The sequence below is a fragment of the Lithobates pipiens genome, unplaced genomic scaffold (genome assembly GCF_037356315.1).
Source record: "Lithobates pipiens isolate NorthernLeopardFrog02 unplaced genomic scaffold, aLitPip1_a1.2 Scaffold_19, whole genome shotgun sequence".
In the NCBI taxonomy this organism is placed as follows: domain Eukaryota; kingdom Metazoa; phylum Chordata; class Amphibia; order Anura; family Ranidae; genus Lithobates; species Lithobates pipiens.
In genome coordinates, this window is record NW_027507764.1 from 153408750 (window position 1) to 153435787 (window position 27038).

Sequence of the window (27038 nt, forward strand, 5' to 3'; positions counted from 1 at the left end):
TTCCACATGCACTTTTGATGATAGACATAGTCATAATACAGCACAAGTGAAGTATATTGTAAAAATATGTAGCTAGACTAAACATGCTTCCCTCATTTTCATCACTAAAATTCTGTAGAAGTTATTAATGAAGTTAAATGAACAATTTTGTAGATAATTTTTTAGCTAAAGTTGTCATTCCCAAAGAATCTAAATATTGCTATGCCCAATCCGTTTTCCAAATTCTCAAGAGAAAAATCAACAGTAAAACAAGGTGTGCAATGAAGAGTTCTCTGAGTCCTTATATATGAACTATATGCCAGCACTGATACAAACTGGATATATTAGGTTTCAAACAATAGAGTAATTGATGCTGGAATTTACATATGGCATCCTGCTTACTATACAATCTGATTGTATAATCTATGTACAATTTCCTTTAGAGGTACCAAAATGATGAAATAGAAGAACATACTATCTATCCAATCACTCTGTATCCAGTAAGGCAGGCCGTTGCATTACATATTTGATGGTAGATATAAAGGACGTTGTACAGTGAGATTGTGTAGTGTATGGTGAGCTTTCAGACTCACAGGAAGCAGGGGAACGCTTCTGTTTTCAATGCTACAGCTCTGCTCCACATACTGTAAGCTCTTACCAATCAGCTCCTGCACACTCTGCCAAATGAATGGTCTATGCAAGAAGATGGTAACATACAAAAAGAGGAAGAGCCTGTCTGTGTATTTAGTGAGAACAGAGCTGGCATTGCCTACTCTGGAAAACAATAATTGCAGGGTGGTTGGGTGGGCACAATCTCCTGGAGGAAGAGGGCAGGTACAGAGTGTGTGTTAATGAGGTCAGCTGGCGAAGTACTTCCCTCTACTGGTTTTTCTTTACTGCAAAAGAGGTACATTAATGGTGTATTGGTAAATAGGGGAGCTGGAATTTAGAAGTAAAATAGATAAAATTAGCCTTTAAACTATACATGTGCCAAAAACATGTGACTTTTTCTAGAGACTAACATTTTGGAATTTTGTTTCTTTCGAATGCAGTAATATTCACAAATAGATGAATGTGAGTATTGATAGAGATTTTCGATGACCTAAGTTACTGTTTATCCAGGCCATACTGTTATTAATAGTAGTAGTCACAATCAACTGAACATGTTCTATAATGTTGAGTTTCATCAATCCTTGTGGCTTCTTCAGTACTGAAAAAAGTAATTAAAGTGGAGTTCCACCCAAAAAAAAAACTTCTACTATTGACGGTGACCCCCTGACATGCTCCATTTGGCATGCCATTTTTTTGGTGGGGGAGTGTATACCTTTTCTTTAGGGGCATCCAGCTCCTACTTCCTCCCAGGGCCCACGCAGTGCCGGAAGGAAGATCGCCTCTCTCCCCTCCCTCCCTCTCTGCAGTCTTCTGGGACATGTCACAGGTCCCAAAAGATTGCCCGGCCATTAACAGCATGCAGCGCGACTCGTTATACAGTGAAGTCCAGCTAATTATAACTAACCACTCCTAGCTGTTACTTATTATTTAACAAGGTTTGCACACTATTCACCTTCTATAGTTTATTGATTAAATTACAGGTTTACTTTGATGCCGTGTATTTGTACTTACTTATTTTCTTAGTGATTCATTATTGTCACCTTTTTGGCTCTAGTCTTTTCACTGGCCAAAAAAATGACCCATAACACCATTCAATCATATGCATCAAGAATCCCCATCTACCCTGAGACTTACAGATTAATGCTAAGGGAAGTGATCCTATATCCTTACATGGTGGTATTTTCTGCAGCATTCACTAGCTGCCCACCACCAAAGGAAGAAGGCGAGAGGTGAACCTGTGATGTCACTGGACCTAACCAAAGACACCTGGAAAAAGGTGAGGAGTGCTCCAAATTTGACCAGAGCCCAGGCATTAACTTTAAATCACATTATATGCTGGCACAATCTTTATTCTTTTTGAAATTATGTACTTGTAAATCTGAGTTATTAAAGTATCACTGGCATTAAAATCATGTTAGCAAAGGGATACTACTGTTCAAGTTTCAAGTGCAGTTCCTAATATATATTGCTTTATGTGCTGTGTAATTAGGCAGAACTCAAAGCTTTACCAGCACCCCCTGTGCTCACAAAAAGGATATAGAGAATCTAGCACAAAAATAAACAACATTCATATCTTTACTCAACATCTTTCTGTCTGTGCATTAGCATTATGTCACAAAAAGGAAGAGATTCCACATTCTTTAGACTTTTTTTACATGGTCAAGGCTGTTGTGCCAGCAAACATGTATTCAACATATGCCAAAAAAAATACTGTCTTCACAAAGCAGATACAGTTTCAAGCTGGTACTCTTTTCATGTAATTGCAATATTATGTGTATAGCTTGACTGTCATAATACATTCAAAGCAAAAGACTTACATTTAAAATATGCAATTGATTTTTCCGCAGACAAAACCTCTGACTTTTGTTGAAAGGACGTTGGCCAGGAAATTATCTTGCATACAAATGGCAAGGAATTGTCGGCCAACAAACACGAATGTAGTGATTTACTACGTGTTTTGTCAGCTCTTTAGTGCCACCCTTTGGGCTCCTTCTGCTAATTTTGTGTTAGTAGAAGTTTGGTGAATGTTGATTTGTGCTTTTCATTTTGTGCTTTTCAGTTCGTTTCTGAACGGCTGTTCGTCAACCAGCCATGTTGCGGAATATAAGGGGATAACGTGTTATTTACTTTTGGCCTTGGAGTTATTGCCTTGACCCAAGTTCAGTCCAGGAACAGGAGGAGGAGGATTTCTGGGACCAAAAATTGGTTGCTTTATTAATTGTGACCAATTATGTCATATACCTTTTCTGCGGGAGCTCCAGGAGTATAATCCAGATGATTTTTGGAATTATCTCCGGATGACGGACCCCTGCTTTCACCAACTCTTGGCACTGTTGATCTCCTATATTAAGAAGCAGGACACATGCATGAGGCTTTTATTTTATTTTTTGGTTGAATAATGATTTGATTTTCTATATTTTTGGACGCATAGAATGCACTTTTTGGTTAAAGTTCTATTGGCAGATATAATATCTAATTTTATTTGTTATCTTTTTTTTAATGCACAATAATACAATTAAGTAGAATAATACTTGGCTATGTGTTTTACTTCAAATGACAGTTTGGGAGTGGGTAGTTACATTTTAAAAAATACAATGTAAAATTAACAAGGGACACCGACATAGTTGTATCTTTGATCTTCAACACTACGGGATAATGGTGTTGTGGTAACTTCCACCAAAAATGAAAAAAATAAAAAAATAACAAGCATAATAATATTATTCTTGATATCAGTAGAAAAAAAAAGCCTTTGAAAATGTGTTTGCCATAACTTCATCAGTATCACCAGCAAAGCAGCTTCATTATTATCCCATTAAATAAGAAGAGAATTGTGTGCTGCATTTCGAGATTTCATAATTTGCCACATCACAAATGATAATTCTCCATTACGAACACAAGTTTACAAGACCGACCGCTTCCAGCTCATCCGTGCTTCCGAAAATGCGTGTTTGTACTTTGGACTTTTGTCTGACGGATTTGTGTACACATGCTCGGAAAATCCGACAACAGACATTTCTCCGCAGAAAATTTTAAAGCCTGTCATTCAACATCTGTCTGTGAAAAAAGCAACAATAATTGGTAAAATGGAGCATACAAATGGTCGGATTTTCTGCCAACAGCTTGTCATCACACAATTCCCGTCTGAAAATCCGATCATATGTACGAGGCTCAACCTGTACTGTGTTTGCCAGAAAGTGGCCTAAGCAGGGAAATACGAATACACCAAAATCAAACAGAAGTCTTGCCATTTTTGGCAAATAAATATCAAGAGTTATGTTTACATTATGAATTGATATTGAATACCTAGAATGTGAATTGGATGAATTATATAATAATATCATGTTACAATAAAAATTTCATTAAAGTGATTGTAAAGGCAGTTTTTTTATCTTAATGCATTGTATGCATTAAGGTAAAAAGCCTTCTGTGTGCGTCATCTGCCCCCAGCCCCCCTAATACTTACCTGAGCCCCATCTCTATCCAGCGATGTCCACGAGTGCCTTGGCCATCCGTGACTCTCACTCCTTTTTTTTTTTTTGCCATCTAAATAAGTTACTTTGTTCTGACGGACTCTCACTTTTGATTGGCTGAGACACAGCAGTGGCCCAATTGGCTCCCACTGCTGTCAATCAAAGTCAGTTAGCCAATCAGGAGAGAGAGGGGTGGGGCTGAAACGAGGCCCCATGTCTGAATGGGCACACAGAGCTGCAGCTTGGCTTGGGTGCCCCCATAGCAAGCTGCTTGCTGTGGGGGTACTCGACAGGAAGGAGGGGCCAGGAGCACTGAAGAGCGACTCAAGAAGTGGAGGATTGGGGGTGCTCTGTGCAAAACCACTGCATGGAGCAGGTAAGAATAACAGGTTTATTATTTGTATAGAAAAAAATTTGACTTTACAATCACTTTAATGCTGGGAAATCTCGAATAGCCTTTGGTCATTTTTTTTTATGTTATTTATGTTTTGAATGTTTATACACCGATGTTGATTATATTTTTTAAATATGTGTATAATTTCCTTGTTGAACAAATAAATGTTTTTTACAGGGTGACAAGACACTCGGTATGTATGCTGGACTTTCCAGAAAGTAATCGCAACACTACATGCAGGATGTTTAGCAGCTTCTGCACTGTCTGAAGACTGACTGGTTAAAATGACCCCCTCCAATTGTAGCAGAGAAGTGGGGAGTGTAATCATCCACTGACTCATTTAGCTGTATGTAGACATACAATATACAATTAGAAATATGTTTAAAAAATCTGTTATTTTGTAATTCTAAATATAACAAATAAAGAAATACAATCTCCGAGACACCTATTGCTAGGCCCACTTCATTACCACCCTCTTATCAATATTTATTTTAATACAGAGAATGTTAAGCAGGGAACACATGTTCCTTACTTCTGCTTTTTTTTGTGTTTTTTTAACTAGATGGACTTGTGTCTTTTTTCAACCAGATTAACTGTAATGCATCTACTGTACATGTTGTAATATCACAGACTACATGAAAAAGCTCAGGAGATACAGAGGAGAGTGTCAACGTACTGAAACTATCTCTGAAGCAACTTCCATTTGAAATCACATTTCTGATGTTTGAGACTCTTTTTCCATCCTTAGAGTAAAAAAAAAAAAAAAATAGAAAAATCTAAGCCCCTTTTCTACCTTTAGGTAAATTTGGGAGGAGTTAGAACCTCTGACAATTTTTTTTTCTGTCTTTGGAAGGATGGGAACATTAACTATGTCTTGTTTAAGATAGAAAAGATAAAAGATAAAATAATCTACCTAAAGTGAAGGAAAATCCCTTCTCTTCCGCATCCAGTAATGACAATAAAATTTTGGATTTCACATCACTTTCTGTCACAGGGACAATAGTCACCAGAGAAATATAGAAGCTAATCCCTCCTGGCAGGGACAAAAACAGATTAAAAAAAATCAGGCATGGGTTCGTTTTCTGTTTTTTTTTTTTCAAAAAATGCAAACAAGTATTGGTTTAGGTATGCTTTAAGTGAAAAACAGTACAATGATAAATAATTTGCAGAAAGTTCGAATGTTGTCATTCAGGACTGCATATTCAGGAGTTGAAAGCTGCAAATCCTTTACTAGATGAGATGCAGCTGAATCTGCAGGTGAGTGAATCATGACTTATGTACTATAACAGAATGCATGGACAGTATTCCTCATGTTTGTCAGCTTGTGGTGCTCTTGTCAGATCTAAAACCTTTTACAACTGCCATCCCAGAGGTCTCCTTATAGAAGTCCCTCAGGGTTAGTTTACACTTGCATATATTAGGAACACATACAGTATTAAAGTGCCTATAACTTTAACATACTTTTTTAATGTGTTTCATGCTTTTGTGTTTTTGAAGACTTGATGCTTGGCAAATGCCATGTGTGTATTGGTTTTCCGTTTGTTTTTAAGGGGCTCAGTAGAATTCAGGCTTAGTAGTACCCGCTGCTCAGTAATGCCCCTGCTCTGCAGATCCCCAGCTCATTAGTACCCCCACTAAGCAGATCCTCAGCTCAGCAGTACCCCAAGCTCTGCTGATCCCCCTCCCAGTAATAACCCCCCCAGCTCTGCTGATACTCCGGTTTGCTGATCCTTCTACATCTCCGATCCCCACTCTATATTGATCCCATGCTATGCACCATGGACTAGTTTCTCCCACTCCAGTCCCCCAGCTGTACTGATTCTCTGCTGCTCAGTCCTCTCTCTCTCTCTGGTCACTGCTTTCCTCCTGCTATATTGCTCCCATTCTGTGCACCATATGTGAATTTTGCTAGTTTCTCCTGCTCCAGTTCCCCATCTCTGCTGGACCTCTGCCACTCAGCCCTCTCTCTTTATGGTTCTCATTTATCTTCCGTCTGCTAGTTGCTCTGCTTAAGTCTGGTCCCTGCTCACCTTCTGCTACTCCAAACTGTATGCCAGTGGCACTCCCATTATATATACACATGAACAGGAAATGAGTGCTGAAGACCTATTTTCGGTTTGCTTGTTGGTTTCCCATTGCATCCCAAGCTATCTCATACCTCCAATACCTCCAAAACTGGAGGACTGTAAGATAACCATTTTATTTAGTGATAGCGGCTTTGATTGGCATTCAGAGTGTTTTAAAAATGTGTCAAATGTCACATTTTGAAGCAAGTGTAAACGAGGCCTTATTATGTTTAAGAAGTGGTGATGCGCTTCCAAATGATAATGTGTTAGTATACCTTTAAATCTGCTTGCATAGCAATTTTCAAAACCAGCATATCATAGCAAACCATATGTACCAATAACAAAACAAACATGCATCAGTCCATAAAGTGTCTTTTAGTATGAATTTGCTTGCATATGCTCAATCTTTCATACAAAGAACAGGCTTGTGTTGACATATCCAATCAACTGATTCCTTAATTAGTATTCACCAATATGTGCTCCAATCATCCACATGAATTAGTGATAATCCTCTCATCTGATGTGCCCTCACCTGGGGGATAAGACCAACCAATGGTCTATGTTTAGAGAGTGTATAAAGGTGTCAGCGATCCACTAAGTTTTGTAGTCTTATAGCACTCAATAGTAAGTACACACATTTTTAAGAGGCCTTATTATGCCTTTTTGTTTTTTCATGCAGGGAAGGGGTAAAACCCTTATCAAGTTATTTTTTACTTCTATGTCCTACTGGGAAGATTTTCCTAACCTGAAAATACTACACAAAATGAGAGAAAATCTCTCCAGAGTTGTCGTAGGACAGGCATGCTCGTGGGTGAACTTTCCCTCAGCTTTTGCCCTGGTGACAACTACACAATTTTGGATTAGGTAATCTCTGATTAAAGTAGAGGGGTGAATCTCCCCAGTGGGGAGACAGACAGCAATATAGACTTGGCAAAGCCATTAACTCAATCCTGCTCTATCCAAAACTAACTAAAAATGTATTTTAAAAGGCAAGCACCGCAAGTAGCAATTATGCATTATATTCAAGCTAATCACCAACAGAAGATTTATTTTCAACAAATTAGGAGAGCCATTACCTTGCTGCAAAATGTCTTCTTTTCTTTATTTTGATTAGATGGTAACTTTGATTTACTGTAGGAATAGATAATCTTCACTCAATAAATAGTGTGAATATTCAATTCAGTTGTCCAATCATGTGAAAAGTGAATTTGTGCATGATTTGAACACCCAATCTGGTGTAGATCAAATCATGATGAAATCATTAAAGTGAATATTCACACAATTAAGCCCAAGTATTTGGTTCTGTTATTTGAACCCTCAACTAGCAGGCTGAATGTACAAAGTTGATTGGGTACATTCAGCCTGTCGGAGTCTATTGTGATTCTATTGAGATTATCGCTAGCAGCTGCTATAGCCATTAATAATAACCACTGTCTTCTCCCGGCGTGGATGGATTCCCTCTCAACCCCACCCCCCCTCCAATTGGTGATTACCTGTCAATGCTGTTTTTGTTGATGGGGGAATCGTGCAAATTTCTTTCCTGCAGGAACATAAATTCACACTGTGTATGGATAGCCTAAAGATCTGCCCCATTCCATTTTGTACTATTTGAAGATCTGCCCCATCAGACTCCAAATTGTGTGATTAGACACTGAGAGGTGCAAATAGAAGGGACTGCACACATGGCATTGTGTTACGTTTCAGCAACCAGTGTAAGCAGCCTAAATTTAAAAGTGCACATGTAGTCTTTTTTTTTTAAATTATATGTAAAAAAAAAAAAAAAAGGCTTTAACATTTGATCACCTGTAAACTATACAACTACAGTATATGTGATTGTGTAAAATTTTCCTTATCTTCAGTCTCAAAAAGATTGTTTCCTTTATTTCTATATTCTAAGGTTACACATCTTAAATGAAGATATTCAACTTATTAAAAAGCTGAAATGGAAAATTGGGCACCAGTCCAGGAGTGAAAGAAGCGCATGACTAATAAGCAATTGGAATATTCAAGTTGATGCCAGTAAAAAACAGAAGATAATGCAAAATTTTCAGTTCAATTCACATAAAAAAAAGAAAAAAAAGAAAGAAAAACACAGGAGGGTGGTGAATACAATAGAAATCAAATGAGTGGAATTATTTCCTCGCAGATGGGGATAATAGATGCATTGAAATCCTCTCCATGAATAAGTGCAAGTTAATACAGTAAAACTGCATCAGGAGTGATTGCCATTGGATTGAATAATGTTATAAGTAGGATAGACAGGAGGAGAATATGAACCTACACTTTTCATTTAACTAGCTACTGGGCTTTATTTTTTTTTTATTTTTTTTTGCTAAAGACGTGTGGCTATATTAAATGCCAGGAAAAGGACCTAAAGCACACAATGTGAATACCTTCTTTGTACTGTGTATATGCCATGTCCTGATAGACTATGGATATTGCATGTCTTATTCAAGCTGCTTACAGTCAGTGTGCCAAGTTCCCATGGTTAGTGGTGTAAAGACTTTCATGGCTGCGCAATTCATGCTGTAGCTAGGACCACAATTGGACAGTTACATGTCACTGTATCAATTATAGGATTCCTTCCCAAAATCAATACAGTGCTGTGCTATAAAACTAGTGTAAGCGAGGAGTAATGAAGAACTAGAACCATGTTTAGATTTTTTCTGCCTGTGTCCATGTCCCCATCCTGGAGATGTTCCCAAACTTCTTGTCCAAGTGAATTGAGGAAGAATTGCCCCAACAGGATTACAGATAGTAGTAAAACATGATAGATGTTCTAGCCCTTCTTCATTCTACCAAACACTAAAATAAAGGCTTTTGACTGCTTTTGCACTGTAATCCCTGATCTATCTTCTGAATCTGACTTATCTTCAAATAATTTTGCTCTTGCCTAGGCTACTCACATTCCACATCTCTAGAGACCTTGTCTGTCGTTATCTACTAAACAGGGTATTTTACAAAAGTCAGCATGTTAATGCAGAAGTGGAATATATACATAAAATGAATGACTGGAAGATTGGAAAAAAGCAATTAGTTCCTACAGCTTATTAGCAATGTTTATTTTCCTAAATTTTACTTAGCTAAGTAGAGCTAACAAAATACCTTTGCTCAATTAAAGTGGTTCTTTTCTACCAAGATGTTCCCCTAGGAACTAATCTGCTTGATTCAATGGAATTCAGCAATTATTTATATGGCTAAATGTTCTAAAATTAGCATTGAGAAAAGTAATTTTGGACAAAAAACACATTACATACAGTATGAGTGTTGGTTTTACTGAAAGTCATCTGATAATAGTTGAATGACAATGTTTTAAAAAAAATACATATATATTGTAGATCAATTTATTATATCTTTGTCATATTAAATTAAGTCTCCACAGTGTCCACGTAAACTCTAAGACCACCAAAGATTGATATTTTCAATATTGATTAAACCTGGTGAGCTGAATCACTTGCATGTGTCCTGGTATCTGTTAAAAATTCCAGTTGTGTGATCTTCAAATAAGATTCCCCAGATACCTTCCCACTGCGACCTCTGTGAAGCTAAGTATGGTTGTTCTGCTACCTTTCTTAAAATAACATTACTAAACTGAACACAGTATGCCAGAGAAAACAGTGAACCACTTCACAGCTGGAAATTCGGGTGGTGGGGGTGAGGGCAATTATCTCTGCTGAATTTTTCCCAGTACTGAAATACACATTTCAAATGATTTCAGTATCTTGAGCTAATCTGCAGCCACCCCAACAAAGTTATTTTCATATGTTGTATGTCCAATTATGTTGGGAAATGTATTCATGTATACAATCCAGGCATTTAAAATCACTTTCTGTTTCCCTTATCAACAACCCATGAATATTATGTGTGTGTGACTGCTGTGTGAAAAATCTCCCGTGAGCTAAAAAAGCATAGCCACCCACACATTCCCATACTCATGATTTTGTTGTTATTATTTAAAACTTTTTATTTCTACAGATTACTGATCATGCTGATCTATCACAAGCTATTGGGATAATAATTTTTAGCAGGGGTTCCCTGGGACCTGAAAGTTATTCCATGGGTTTCCTTGGGGTAAAAAGGTTGTGAAAAGCTGCTGTAAGCAATAATAGTCTTTAGAAAGTCAGTCTATCCCTGGATTCAATTGCAATTTATGAAATATGCTGATGAGAATTTTAGTGACAGTTTATTCTTTGCAAATGTCAATAGTTTTCTTTTTCTTCTTTTTTCATCTAGTAAATAAACAGTAGAAAATATATAGTAAATAGAGAATTATTGCTTACTTTGTGGACTCAAACAACTCTAATACAAAAGAATATATATATACTCAACCATCAACCACATATAACATAATATACAAAATTGTATTTAAGCCTATAAGCCAGCACACTTGTTAAAATATTGTATTCCTTCCTCTGATGCAGTTGGCCAGGATTGGTGAAACCAGTCAGGTAGAGGCCTAATTTTTTCTCCCTAAACAGATTAACTACTATTTTTGACCTACATTGAAATGTACTACAAAATTACTGTTATGGAGCTTTGGGACACTGGATCTTCATCTTTGGGTTTAACAGCCATGGTACTATAGAGCCTTTTTTGGTCCCACAGGTTTGGACTCATTTCAGTTTCATTTTAATTATAAATACTTTTTGCGGGTTTTTTTCCTACGGGGAAGACCTTGGCCTTGACATCCTGGTGTTCTCCATGCTTACTGGAAGGGAATTAATTTGCATATCTGTATTTTTGATAACCAAGAGCTTATGACCAGTTAAAGGCCTTATGAGTATCTTCATGGTGTAATGCAAGTGATTTATGCCTTCACACTATTGTGAAGGGGTGTTCCCCAGGGTGTTGAAACATGCATCAATTACTAGCCAGTAGTATTCTATGATTTAATGGCTATTGACAGTTAAAGAGACATAGATCTAGGCTATTTCTAGAGTAGTGTATGACTAGAAGTGTCTGCTTAGGATGGTACATTATGACTAGACACAGTTTTTTAAGGTTTCTTTTTTAACAACATATCTACATATGTAGCACAATTTGAGGTCAGGAAATCCAGACAGAATTGGTACTAGGATGACTCTTTTCTCCTTCTCTATGTTGGTTTTGTTTTTATTAGAAGGACATTAGTAGGCAGGTACCCAATAGGTTTGTCTGCCATGCTCCAGTGTCAGGCTCTTCATGTGGGACACATCTTGGCTGATATCTTTTCAAAATGGCTGCCATGACCTTAAGCTGGCCTTGCATGGATCAAAATTCAACTAGTTTAGCAGGGACAGGCTGAATTTTGATCAATGTGTGACCATAGTGGTTTAACAGTAGTAAATTTCCCAACTCGACTTCTGTTCAACCACCCTGTTGGTATTTTGTCATTCGATTAGTGCTACAGGTTATAGACTGCATTGCTGATCTGTGTAATCTAATGGGGGGGGGGGGGGTCTCTCTGATGTCAGAATACAATGACTCAGAGGGGAGTATTCTAGTATCCACATCGACTGTGTGTATGAGGCAATTAGGTCAGTGGCCAGTGTTTTTGTTTAACCAGCTGGTTGAAAGAAAGAAATTGATGCATGTATGGCCAGCTTTAGGTATATGGGCAATCTCATTAATTAATTGGTAGGTATCACAGGCTACATCTGCATGTCTATTAATCCATCAACGCTATTGAAATGGAATCATTGGACACTACATTGGCAGACACCTTCCAGAGAAGTTGTGCCTTTGGTCTCTAGATTACTGTCTAAAGTGTTCAATTGATATGATATTTTTACTATTGAATCCTATATTTTTGATGCCCCTGCCCACTATCGAAGGAAGCCCCTATACAATAGATGCCAAAATTAAAATATATGAGTTGGTTAGCCTCTGGATGTAAACACTTTATATTTAATATGAGGATTCTATTGTGAGATGAATCAATCTTAGAGGTATTTTAATTATCAACATCATTTTTTAACAAGTGTGTTAACTCATATATTTAAGTAATATTTTGTCATTCGTGGTTGACAGCATATATTATTTTGTATTAGAGTTGTTTAAGTCCACAAAGTGGATTCTTTCTTGTTTTTTTTTCTGAATTATAGACCACATGGGCTCTGGCTAGGGTAATTTTCCATTTCTAGGCTTTGAGTCAACCTTGTTCTAATAGTAGAGAATTTTTATTACCATGAATTTGTGACATAGAATTGCACAGCTGCTTTCAATCCCTAGACTATTCTATATATACAGTATATACATAGTATACCACCATGTATTTGAAGTGTCAGAGGAAATCCATCCAAGCACAGGTAGAGCATCCAAGCTCCATGCAGGTAATGTCTTGGTTGGGATTTGAACCAAGGACCCTAATGCAGCAATGTAGAAGTGTTAACAATTAAGTCATGGTGCTTAAAAGTGTAGCGTATTCAAAAAATACATGGTTTTATGAGATAAAACCTTTGAATGGATTTTTTTTTATAAATCAGAGAAATATGGAATAGCGGTAGCAGATAATGATTTTTAGATTGTACACAAGATGGAACATTTTAGTTTTACATAAGTGTAATCTATTTTTTTCTCAGTTGCTTAAAATGTATAATTCTACTAGTAGCTAATTTCATATGTCATTCTACTTTCGCTACTCCGACAAAAGAGAATCACAAGTCATAATTACAGAGATGATTATGAGATTGCAAGGTGTAGCAGATACAAATCAAAGAGTTCAAATCATAAGACGCAAAATGTCACAACAAACCATCAGTTTCCTGTATATGTGTATTTTAGTACAATGAGAAATCAATGTCATAGTCAAATGCAATTCATATAACCCGTCAATTACTAGGAGGGATTTTTATCAGTTGTTTTCCGTGATACATGTAAAACAAATGCATTAATGATTCTCAGTGTTTCCAGGTATTTACTCTATGCTTTTTAGGGTACCCATAGGCAAGACAGATTCTTACTGATAATGGTGGATTGGGAGAAACCTGCCCAGCTTTTTTAGACTGCACCAGGGACAGATTTTACATTATACTTGGAAGTGAGTTTTCCTTTAGGCTTCATGCAGACTGTGTTATATAATTGCTTTTTTTCTCCTACAGGAGTTTAACAGCAGAAAAAAAAGCATTTGTGTGCATCTGGTGTTAATATGTTCTATTGGCCAGAATTCTGGCCATTAGAATGCGTTAAGGTGGGAACACACCTAAGTATTCCTAGTGTTGATGTGCATTTATGTGTATTTATGCATGTTTATGCGTAATTAGGCGCTTTTGAGCTTTCTTTTTATGTTCAAAAGCTCCTCTCCTCAATGTACAGGTGAGAACAGGAAAAGTTTCAGTATAGATCCATATATTGTATGGGCAGTCAAACACTGAAATTTGAAATTATCTGGCACTTTTCTGAATATGTTTTGATCTTGATTAAGTAGGCAGTAGCTTACCAGTTTGTGGAAACACCTTCCACATGCTGTACCTACTCACAAAGGGTGAGCTTATCCAAGCTAGAATTGTTTTAGATATTGAACAGTAACAATTCAGACCATTTTCCAGATAATTTATATAGCCTGGTGTCTACTTGACTTTAGGGTATGAAATCCAGGAACTGTCACCCTTGAGGTTATTTAACTTCTGAGTGATTTATTGACTGTAAACATTTTACAGGTCAGATGCTCTAAATAAACAGTAGAAAGAGCCAGCAACACTGGATCCTTGAAGCGTAATTTATTGGTTACATTGAACTGACAATAAAACAATAGCGCTGATGCATTTTGGCAGACGCCTTAGTCATAGCAGATGCTCTAAATTTTTAGGTTGCATGCAAACTACAGGTTAGTGACTAAAGCTGTGTACACACTACTGGATTGAAAAAAAAAACCTGAAAGCTCAGGTCCCGCTGTACTAACATCTGATTTTAGTACAGTGATCTCCCTTGCTATGCTATTGTGTTCTGACAGGGGGATGTCCCCCCACCAGAATACTCTGGTCAGTGCTTCAGCCATTGGCTGTTGTACAAACATTCAAAATGTCGGTTGATTTCTAATGAATCAGTGGATTCCGCCCAACATGCAGCCTGTGTGTGCTAGGCTTAACTAACTAGTGGCAATGGCTTCCTGTGGAGCTTTCAGCTATTACATATCCCCATTAAGTTGTGTAATGTGCTAATACTTTAGTGCTCTCCACCAAGGCCAGATGATACTCACAAGTTCTATTATTTAGCTACATTTCAGGGTGGTTTTCCAAATATTTTATAAGTGATAAAAGTGTAAATGGTGTAATTAATTATAAGCATGTTCAAATAAACCAAGCAAGGTAAAAAATCAAGCTTCTTGTAGGTAATGGCAAGCGAAGGGTTAACTAGAAAAGGTTCGAACATCTGAGCTTAAATTCTCTTTTGTGCATGCAGTCTGCACATGTACAGAGCTGATCTGTTATGAGATAGGCATCTGCAGGCACATGATATTAGATAGGAAGTAGAAAATCAATAATTTATTACACCAACATTTCAGCCTAAAGAGAACATTAATCATTATAGCTCAGTGTTATTACTGTCAGAAAAGGGTTTGTGACTAGAATTCTGACAGTTGTCAATTAATTGTAAAGTTTGAAATACCATGTTATTGCAATTGTTCAGTTAGTTTATAGAGAATGCACGTGTAACTGTATAGAACAGACAGATAGACAGACCGACAGACAGACAGACAGACAGACAGACAGACAGACAGATAGATCGATAGATAGATAGATAGATAGATAGATAGATAGATAGATAGATAGATAGATAGATAGATAGATAGATAGATAGATAGATAGATAGATAGATAGATAGATAGATAGATAGTGTGTGTGCTTTCATTGAGCTATGTAACTAAATGACACCCATTTGTATTGTTTTGTAATATAAAATGATGTGTTAACTGCAATATCAATTAAACATTTTCATTAGTAACAACAGCACAGTTCCATGATGTTTAAAAAACAACTATTGTTGATTTTTTTTTTCTTCATTTTCAGCTTCTCTATAAAAATCATATACTTACTGCAGTCAGGTTTGGAAAGAGATTAATTGCCGATGAACTGTCCAAAGAAAATGGAAGGAGTTGTTTTAGGTCCAGTGGAGGTTGTAAGGTTGGGAGTGGAGGACGAAGAAGCGCAGAAAGAGCTGGGCTCTGGCACGTACCACCTAGAAACAACAGAAAAGAAGGCATAATCTTTTATTTGGCATAATATACTCATATTTACAATTTATTCATTTTTTTTATAGCTATGTGATTTTTTTGGGCTGCATGCAGAAAGCATTCAGAGGGGTGGAAACAAGACCAGTCACCATGTACAAGAATAGAGATAAGCAGAGACTAGTCTTTATTATAGCAAGCTTCTGCATAAAAGACAAAGTTTCATGTTGGATTATGGCACAGATCTACAAGAAATACACATAAGAAAAACAAAATGTAATTAACCAGTTCCCGACCAGCGCATGGCAATGTACATCAGCAGAATGGCACGGGCAGGCATATTGGCGTCAATTTTTATATGCCACCCTGCCACCGGGACCCCTGTGAGTCCGGTCGCGGGTCCCGCGGACTTGAGCGCTGCAGGGATACCCACGATCATCTCACGGGGCGGCTGAACGGGGAGATGCCGTTGTAAACGGCATCTCCCCGTTCTGCCTAGCAACAAGTGATGCTGATCTCTGCTCCATGTGATTGGAGCAGAGATCAGTGTTCACTAACACAAAGCCCAGCCCCCCACAGTTAGTAACACGCCCCTAGGAACACTTAACCCCTACACTGCCACCCCCTGGTTAGCCCCTTCACTGCCAGTGTCATTTACACAGGAATCAATGCATTTGTATAGCAGTGATTGCTGTATAAATGACAATGGTCCCAAAAATGTGTAAAAAATGTCCGATGTGTCTGCCATAATGTCGCAGTCACAATAAAAAAAAATTATTATTAAAAATGCCATAAAACTATCCCCTATTTTGTAAACACTATAACTTTTGCGCAAACCAATCAATATTCGCTTATTGCGATTTAAAAAAAAAAAAAATTTAAAATCTTATATTTCAAAAATATGTAGAAGAAAAATATGTAGAAGAATACGTATCGGCCTAAACTGAGGGAAAAAAATGTTTTTTATATTTTTTTGGGGGATATTTATTATAACAAAAAGTAAAAAATAATGCGTTTTTCCAAAATTGTCACTCTATTTTTGTTTATAGCGCAAAAAATAAAAACCGCAGAGGTGATCAAATAACACCAAAAGAAACCTCTATTTGTGGGAAAAAAAGGACACCAATTTTGTTTGGGAGCCACGTCACATGGCCGCACAATTTTCAGTTAAAGCGACACAGTGCCGAATCACAAAAAGTGGTCTGGTCTTAAGCCAGCAAAATGGTCCAGTCTGAAAGTGGTTAAGAATACACATGTCTCTTACACATGCATCAAAACAAAAGGTATGCAAAGTCTTAACTGTCAGCATGATGCAGAAAAAGACCATTGCTTTCTGTGTGGAAGCAGTGGTCTTCCTACAGAGATCTTACATGCCCCTTGATAGCAAATGGAAGGGCAGTACCCCAGAATGTGGGTTTTTCCAAGCTGTAGTTGGCCCTTCCTTCTTAAACAGCTAATACTTCTGGAGAGTTTTTTTTCCTTACATATGGTAGAACATATTAGACTCTCTGGTTTCTCCTAGTGGACACATCTTATCAAGGTGCACATGTCTTGGAAACAGGCCTGAGTACCAAAGAAATCTTTATTTTACTACTGTTCACTCTTGTTGCCCAGCCCCCTTTTTTCTCTTTGTAACACCCTTTCTTTGTTCGACTCCTTTTTGCTTGTCAAACATCACCTTCTTTTTTCCCTTTTCCTACTTGTCATCTTTTTATATAGAATTGTATAGAAAGCTATATGACAAAAAAAGAGTAATACAAATTATAAATGAGAAATGTCCTTCATTCTCCCTGGAGAACCATGCACAGAATTATTTTGTTTCTAGGACAAAAAAAAAAGTATCCAGTCAAAATTTGTATGACATCGATTTGCTGTTGTTAGTTCTCACATATTCGTCAGAACTGGTATTAAAGTTTGTAAGATTGCACAATATTCATCTTCCAGTGCATTTATGTTGTATTTGGTGTTGCCGAGTGGATAATATGTAACCTAATACATATTTTTTTTATTTTGCAGCTTCTTTTGCAGACAATAAATTTTCTCAAACAATTTTGGGAAGCAGGGAATTATTGAAAATTGCAACTTTTCATGAAGGTTATGTAAAATGTATTTATTTGTTTTCCCACTGATGTTACACTCTAGTCAGAATGGACAATTAAAGTGGAATCACAGACAAGCGTTTAGGTACAAAGTTGCAATACATTTGGTCACTGTTATGCCTTCCAGAAGTTTTTCAAAAAATTCAGCCTTGCTTGTAATTAAAACCTTTGCAGGTTGTTACTGACCCTGTCCACATTGCCCTGTGTCTAGTTCACAGTGAAATGTTACATCCAAGCACATTCTGTCCTGCCTACAATATATGCACCAATACCCCACCACATTTCTTACAGCACCTGTGACCCTCTTTCATGTGCGCATTGACCACCACTACATTTTTTTCACCACCCAAAAACTCTTTTTCATTTTCTCACTTTTCTTTCCACTATGAAGTCCATAAACTACTTGTACGTCCCAGGAAAGACCAGCAGAAATGTTATTCCTACAGGGATATAAGATACAAAATACAGCCTCCTTTAGCACAGTTGCAATCATGTGTGTTGGATGCAATACAGAGTTAATTGGACTGTAGCCTGGATTTGCTCTCTAAGCACTCTGTGCCTTATATCTTACATTTAGATCTTGCAAACATCAACACTTTTTTTATGATATAACATTCTAGTCCCATTGCAGGTGTAAGCAATTAATTCTAGCAACATACTTGCTAAAATAGGAAATATTATTGATCTGATGCTTGGCTTTAGCACTATATATTAACTTTTAGGATCTATGGGTTACTGGAATGCTAAGAGTTAGCAGCCTGTTAAGATACGAAGTTCATTTGCACAGGATTTTATGCTATAAGAGACTAGTGCTATATAAACTAGTACTTTATGCTATAAAAAAAAAACTATGCTATAAGAGGCTAGAGGAAAAAAATAACTCTGGTGGATGCTATAAGTCAAGGAAAAGGGCTAGAGTCATGAGCAAGATATTGACCATTGCAGAGCTCCTCATGGACTTACATGATCTCTGTTTATATTGTAAGCGTTACTTATGATTATATAGACTTCAATAGATTTGGGGCTCCTATGACCTTTAGCGGAACGCTGATGGTTTTCTATATTTTACTTACATGAAAGAAACAGTAATCCATAGCATTTTGTTAGATGTCATGTTGAGGACACAAGCTCAAACATGAATGTTGACTGGTTATGATGGTTACTGCACTGGATACAGTACACTTTAACATTATGGAATAAGCCCATTTGCGTACTAACAAATAAGAAGACAAAAAGCAACTAATGTTTCATACTTTTATACTTAGCATAGTTTAAGCTTATGGCTACCCTAAGAATTAATATATAAAGAAAGATTATGATAATGAGAGAAAATAAATGAACCACCAGACAACCAGAAATTGTAGATTTGAAGGCCGCATGAGGCCCTATACTACAGTGAGGGAAAAAATATTTGATCCTCTGCAGATTTGGTACATTTGCACACCGACAAAGAAATGTCTATAATCTTAATGGTATCTTTATTTTAACAGTGAGAGACAGAATAACAACAAAAAAAAAACAGGAAAATGCTTTGCAAAAACATTATAAATTGATTTACATTTTAATGAGTGAAATAAGTATTTGACCTCCTCGCAAAACTTGACTTAGTACTTGGTGGCAAAACCCTTGTGGACATTCACAGATGTCAGACGTTTCACTTAGTACTTGGTGGCAAAACCCTTGTGGACATTCACAGATGTCAACTGGCCACCAGGTTTGCACACATCTCAGGAGGGATTTTGTCCCACTCCTCTTTGCAGATCATCTACAAGTCATTAGGATTTGAGGCTGATATTTGGTAACTTGAACCTTCAGCTCCCTCCACATATTTTCTATAGGATTAAGGTCTGGAGACTGGCTAGGCCACTTCAGGACCTTAATGTGCTTCTTCTTGAACACACCTCCGTTGTTGCTTTGGCTGTGCGCTTTGGGTCATTTTCATGGTGAAATACCCATCCAAAACCTATTTTCAATGCCCTGGCTGAGGGAAGGAGGTTCTCCTCCAAGATTTGATGGTACAGGGCCCTGCCCATCGTCTCTTTTTATGTGGTGAAGCTGTCCTGTCCCCTTATCAGAAAAACACCCCAAAAGTATAATGTTTCCACCTCCATGTTTGATGTTCTTGGGGTCATAGACAGCATTCCTCCTCCTCCAAACATGGCAAATTGAGTTAATGCCAAAGAGCTAGATTTTGGTCTCATCTGACCACAACACCATGGTGATGGATTGGAGTCTGATTGAGATTGAGGTGGAGAGATTGAAGTCTGGTTGATTTATTGCTTATGTGGACAGGTGTCTTTTATACAGGTAACATGCTGAGATTAGGAGCATTCCTTTGAAGGGAGTGCTCCTAATCTCAGCATGTCATCTGTATAGAAGACACCTGGTTGCCAGAAATCTTGCTGATAGGGGATAAAATCCTTAATTTACTAATTAAAATGCAAATCAATTTATATATTTTTTTAAATACATTTTTCTGGATACTTATGTTGTTATACTGTCTCTCACTGTTAAAATAAACCTACAATTAAAATTATAGACTGATCATTTCTTTTTCAATTGGCAAACGTACAAAATCAGCAGAAGATCAAATACCCTTTCCCTCACTGTACATATTGTGCTTTCCTTGGGCCCCAGAAGCCAGTAGCAGTGTTTTGCTTGTCTATGTGATTGTCCAGGAATAGTGTAACAAAATAGTAAATAAACTGGTTTCTACTAAATCATTTGGCTTATATCATTCATATGTTCTTACTTTTTTCTGTTCTGTATGTGCTTAATTTTTGCCTTTTATTCTTTGACCTCTTACTGTATATTGAATCTTGCTAATGAATACCAAATGTGGCACCAGTAATGGTTTAGGCTACATACACATTTTTTTATTAGGTGCATAAAACAGATTCCTACAGCAAGAATCCGTGTATTTTTGTGGCTGGAATATGTCATATGCACCTATTTACCCATGTGAATGCAGGTAAAAAGGAATTCTGTAGGAGACACTGAATTGCATAGGAAATGTAATGGAAATGATCTCTAGCAGTCTCTTGTAACATTGCCCACGTTCCTGACAGTCTCCAAAGCTCGAATTACACCTTTAGCATCTCTGCAATTTTTGACCATCTTGAAAAGGGAATGGTATTGGAAAACAAACGAAACAGAAGATACAAACAAATTATCTTTATTAGCCTTCAAGATAATCACCATCCTTCACAACACAATTTTGACAACGTTTATAAAGCTTCTGGAAACTGTCAGAAAAGGCCTCTTTAGGAATCGGTCATAGAACCTCTGTCATACATTCTTGGATTGCCGCCACCTCTGTAAAATATTCTCCTTTCTTGGTGCTCTGCAGGCGGGGGAAGCAGAAAGAAGTCCGCAGGCGTCAGATCAGGGGAGTGCAGTGGATGATGGAACAGGTACACTGTGCTGAGCCAAGAATTGGTGCACATGAATCATACAGAAAGGATGGATCCTGGTCACACAACAGAGGTTTCCATCCAATTTGATTTTTGTTCATCTGTCAGCTTGTGTGGTACAAACCGGGAACAGATCTCCCCCTTACCCAGATATTTGCAGATGATGGTGCGCATCGCATCCTTGCTAATGCCCAATTTCTCCACCATCAATCATATAGTCAGTCACACCAATCTTGTACCAGCATTTGTCGTACTCGCTCGATCATCTCAGCATGGGTTCTGCTTGTTGATGGCTGACCCAAACGTGGCTCGTCCTCATTCGTCTCTTTCCCATCGCAAAAGCATTTTAACCAGTCACAAACACATTTTTTGCTCACGTCTTTCATTCCGTACACTTGCGCCGACATTTTCTGTCACTGTTTTCTCCAATTTATAGCAGACCTTCATTGTTCCATTGCACTGTAACCCTACCTCGCACATTGACTATGTTTGACTGCCCACAGCATTTTTTCCCTGATGGTCACATGTACTCCAAGCTAGGTGGCTCTTCTCGACATGTCTGGATAGCCATGTGCATGCGTGCGCACCTGGCCCATGCTGCCATTGAGATATTGGACCATTCACCAAACATTTAGACACACCTTATATACCAATAATTAGGGGTTCTAGTTGTGGATGGAGAATGCCATCATTTTGGCCCAGGAGGAAGGGAAAATCCTACTACTGGTGTCTTTGAGGAATATTACAAATTTACAGGTGATTGAACCTCATATTACATGCTCAAAACAAAAATATTAGTTTTGAATGGCATTGACTTATATTAAGTGAATTTTTCTAAACCAACTGTCATAAGCACAAGTAATAAACAAATGCTCATTATACATTAAAATTAATAACTTTTCCAAAAAAGAATATTACATTCAATATCCCAGAGAGAACATTTCCAAGTGAGCCTTGAGAAGCACTTGTCTGATCTCAGACACAGCTATTGTAAATATCATTGCGGTGAAAACAATCTCCTCAAGTGTCTGTTTTCACTGACAACAAGTTTGTTGACAGTCCCCTAACGCAATATGCTGTCCTATAATATATTAATTCATCAAAATGAACATCTTGTAGGGAGCTATGAAAATAAATCACACTATGGCACATTTATTTTGTAAACATCAGTATTTTAGCGAACATTCATTTGAATATCCATTAGCAATCATAATAACCAATTTCACAGTCTGCTATGCAGCATATTTAAACAATATGCAATATAATATTAGCACTTAGTTTCCATTCTCATTGTTATTACAGTACCAGCCTGTACAAGTATTATGTACATGCTGACAAAGAGATGATGAACCTGCATAGGTTCTGTCTTCAAATAAAGAACTCCGGTCTAATTCAAAAGCAGGGTATTTTAAATGAGGAGCAGCTGAAGTCAATAAATGCAGACAATTACCATTTTTATCTTCTTTGCTAGCAGTTGGGGAACATTTTATCCTGTAAACGAATGTCTTATTGACATTGTATTTTTGTTCTCTCCCTTCACAGCATCAACATTATACATACAGCAGAACAAAACAAAAAAAACCTTCACACTAAGTAAAGACATGCAAAGGAAGATTGCCCACACATATGACCACTCAAAGAAACAACCAAACACAAAATTGGCTTTTGAAGTGCTTCAGGAAGACCAAACACTTTAGTATCATGTAAAGAAATAAGGGGAGATATGCACCACACTTTAACTTTATTTTTGCAAATGTATTAAAACCCAGTTGGAGATGATGTCAAACACCATTTTTTTGCCAGTTTGACATGCTCTTAAGGTGGTATAAGTGGAAGAGCTCTGTGGATGTATGGTTAATTGTCAGGAGTGTATATGGAAGTCGTGGGCATTGCAGTACTATGAAAGCTCTTCTATCGGATCAAGGACTTTGTGCAGGCCAGTCAAGTTCCTCCACCCCAAACTCGCTCATCCATGTCTTTTTGGACCTTGCTTTCTGCACTGGTGTGCAGTCATGTTAGAACAGAAAGGAGCCATCCCCAAACTGTTCCCACAAAGTTGGGAGCATGAAATTGTCCAAAATGTCTTGGTATGCTGACACCTTAAGAGTTCCCTTCACTGGAACTAAGGGGCCAAGCCCGAATCCTAAAAAAACAACCCCATAGCATAATACCCTCTCAACCAAATGATTTGGACCAGTGCACAAAGCACAGTCCATAAAGACATGGATGAGTGAGATGGGGTGGAGGACATTAACTGGCCTGCACAGAGTCCTGACCTCAACCTGATAGAACACCATTAGAATGAATTAGAGCAGAGGCTGTGAGCCAGGCCTTCTCGTCCCCATCAATACCTGACCTCACAAATGCGCTTCTGAAAGAATAGGAAAACACACTCTTAAACCTTGTGGACAGCCTTCCTAAAAGAGTTGAATCTGGTATAGCTGCAAAGGGTGGGCCAACTCAATACTGAACCCTATGGATTAAGACTGGGATGCCTTTAATGTTCATGTGAGTGTAAAGACAGGGGTCCCAATATTTTTGGTAATATAGTGTACATCTAAAGCCAAAAAATTTTTTTTTTCCAGATAGCGTAGGAAATAAAAATAAAATAATAAAAGAAATAAAACCCCCTTTCCATTTTCTACCACAGGAAGAAAACTAATCAGTCTCAGGTCTTAAAAGAGAAGTGTGGAATCTCAAAAAATAAAGAATACATACTCACCTAGGTGGATGCAGCATTGATCCAATGCTGCATCTGTCCCTCACTTGCTCTTCACTGAGAACTAAGTGATCAAAGACCACTGATTGCTCAGTTCTCCCCTCCGCTCTGAGCAGAGTGGTGATTGTCAGTCACTAGTTCTGTGCTCTGCCCCTCCAGTGCTCACTGGATCATTGGACTGTGGAGGGGGCAGTAGTAGCTGGCTCAGGCTCAGCATCAAGTTGAGAGGTTGGGCCATCTGCCAGTCAGGGTAGATCCTGACATTATTTCTGGGATCCTTGCAGAGGCTGGACCAGCTCTGTGGCATCAGTCGACAGCCTACTTTATCCCACTTTCCACTAAATCTGGGTCACAGGACTGCAGAACTAAGTGCACTCCTGTGACCCACAGGAGAAGTATGGCCAAAATAGATGTGGCCATTATTCCCCTTTAAGAAGACATATGGCGAATCAATGAAGTTGGATGAGAAGCAGTTTTATCTTAAACTGCGTAAGGGGTTCTTTACTGTTAGAGTGGTAAAGATGTGGAACTGCCTTCCACAGTTGATGGTGTTAGCAAGAAGTGTTGATGTTTTCAAAAACATTTTAGATAATTTTAGAAAATGCAGTATACAGTACAAGGATATTTGAAATGGTAACAATAAATAAACAAGCAATAAACAAACACACACACTAACACAGGTTGAACTGGATGGACTGGTGTCTTTATTCAACCTTACCAACTATGAAACTATATCACTATTTTTTTCTGTCATCTTTGTCCCATTAGGAGAATAGGGAACTTCCCTTTACTTCTTGTCCTGTGGACAGAAGAAGAAGAAAGTAAATATCGCCAAAGTGAGAGAAATACCGTCTTATGCCGCGTACACACGATTGGAATTTTTATCGGAAAAAGCTCGAATGGTTTTTCTGATGGAATTCCGATGGGATTTCGCTCAAGCTGTCTTGCATACACACGGTCACACCAAATTCCGATCGCCAAGAATGTGGTGATGTACAACACGTCCGACGGGACTAAAAAATGGAAGTTCAATACCCAGTAGCCAATTGCTTCCATCTCGTAGTTGAATCTGAGCATGCGTGAGTTTTTGTACGTTGGAATTGCATACACATGATCGGAATTTCCATCGAAAAATTGAGAACATGCTCTCAAATTTTTTGCTGGAGGGAATTCAGCCAGCTAAATTCCGTTGGAGCATACATACAGTTGAATTTTCAGATGAAAAGCTCTCATCTGTCTTTTGCTGGCTGAAATTCTGATCATGCGAATGCGGCACTTTGGCAATTGTCACTAAGTGTTTTGATTGGATGATTTCTTCTCTGCCCTTATTGGTGGCAAGATTATGGATTTTCCCTCACAGTCGGTCACTAGCACAAATAAAGAAGGCAAATCTCTACAATATCAACAACATAATAAAAAAAGTGACAGAGGGTTGCAAGAATTGACTATTTTATATTACCGTATATACTCGAGTATAAGCCGAGATTTTCAGCCTCTTTTTTGAGGCTGAAAGTGCCCCCCTCGGCTTATACTCGAGTCATCGCTGTCTGCCCGCTCGATCAGCGTGTCGAGCAGACAGACAGCGGCCATTCTGATTCAAAAGCCGCGCCTCCGGCTCCGCCTTCGCCTGTGATAGGCGGAACACTGAATTTCCCAGCAGCCTGTGTTCCGCCTATCACGGGCATCTTCTCATCCTCGTACTACGGACGAGGATGATACGACGTCCGTGATAGGCGGAACACAGGCTGCTGGGAAATTCAGTGTTCCGCCTATCACAGGCGAAGGAGGAGGCGCGGCTTTTGAATTTTACAATGGCCGCCGACGAAGAGGGCACGGGACGGAGGCAAGGCAAGGCACGGCACGGGACAGGACGGGACGGGACGGGACGGGACGGGACGAAGGCAAGGCACGACACGGGACGGAGGCTCGGGACAAAGGCTCGGGACACAGGTAGGCTGGACACACACACACACACACACACACACACACACACACACACACACACACACACACACACACACACACACACACGGATGGAGACACACACACACGGATGGATGGATGGATGGAGACACACACACACACAGGGATGGATGGATACACACACACACAGGGATGGATGGATGGATGGATGGAGACACACACACACAGGGATGGATGGATGGATGGATGGATGGAGACACACACACACAGGGATGGATGGATGGATGGATGGAGACACACACACACAGGGATGGATGGATGGATGGACACACACACACACAGGGATGGATGGACGGACACACAGGGATGGACGGACACACAGGGATGGACGGACACACAGGGATGGACGGACACACACACAGGGATGGACAGGCATGTCTCACCCTCGGCTTATACACGAGTCAATAAGTTTGCCAGTTTTTTTGGGGGTAAATTGGGGGCCTCGGCTTATATTCGGGTCGGCCTATACTCGAGTATATACGGTAAGTTAAAAAAAATTACTCTAGATATATTTTAAGACTTGTTAAAAGGTTGTTTGATATTATGAAGCAGACCAAATAATCATATAATTGTTTCCATATAAAGGGTTGCTGTTTTCTTAAGTAATAATTAGGGTATATTGCACCACAATATAATACATCAGAAGTGTTTAGTTTTATGCAGTCTATTGTGAACAGCCAGCATGCAAATCTCATACTTAATGTATCTGAACTGAGTAACCCATAGATTATCAACCATAGTTAGTTGAAAGTGTATAAACCTTAATGTACTAATAAGCAGACTTAATAGTAAAACTACACTGTAATGATTGTCACCTGCAGAATCATTTTTTCTGGCAGCAGGAGACAGGACACTATTGCATTACTGATTTAGAGAGCTGCAGGCAAAACACATCATTCTGTAGTAGATATGTAAAGGGTGAGCTGTTAACTATATCTGATTTTTGTTATCATTTATACTGTTAAAAAAGAAAAAGTAATGTTGTAGTAACACATTAGGTCCGCAGCTGTAAATTAAAACTGATCTCTAGGTTATGTTATCGCCCCCCCACCCATATAACAAATCAAAAAAAGGAAATGCCCTTTTTACTCACCTAAATGGTTTATTTTTATTTTTTCCCAATACGTTTTTATTGAATAAGACAAAGTCAGGTTA

The 27038-nt window shown here is 38.3% G+C and overlaps 1 protein-coding gene across 3 annotated transcripts in view; it reads right to left on the reverse strand.

The window, feature by feature from the left end:
• ZNF385D (zinc finger protein 385D) overlaps positions 1–27038 on the reverse strand; it is a 506733-nt gene that overhangs the window by 344932 nt on the left and 134763 nt on the right. For 2 of the 3 annotated variants that reach the window (XM_077491412.1, XM_077491413.1), the window contains exon 2: positions 15535–15677. In XM_077491412.1, coding sequence (XP_077347538.1) covers positions 15535–15677 — 143 coding nt within the window. Of the gene's footprint in view, positions 1–15534; positions 15703–27038 lie in introns of those variants that run through there. The other variant, XM_077491411.1, reaches the window with a different exon arrangement.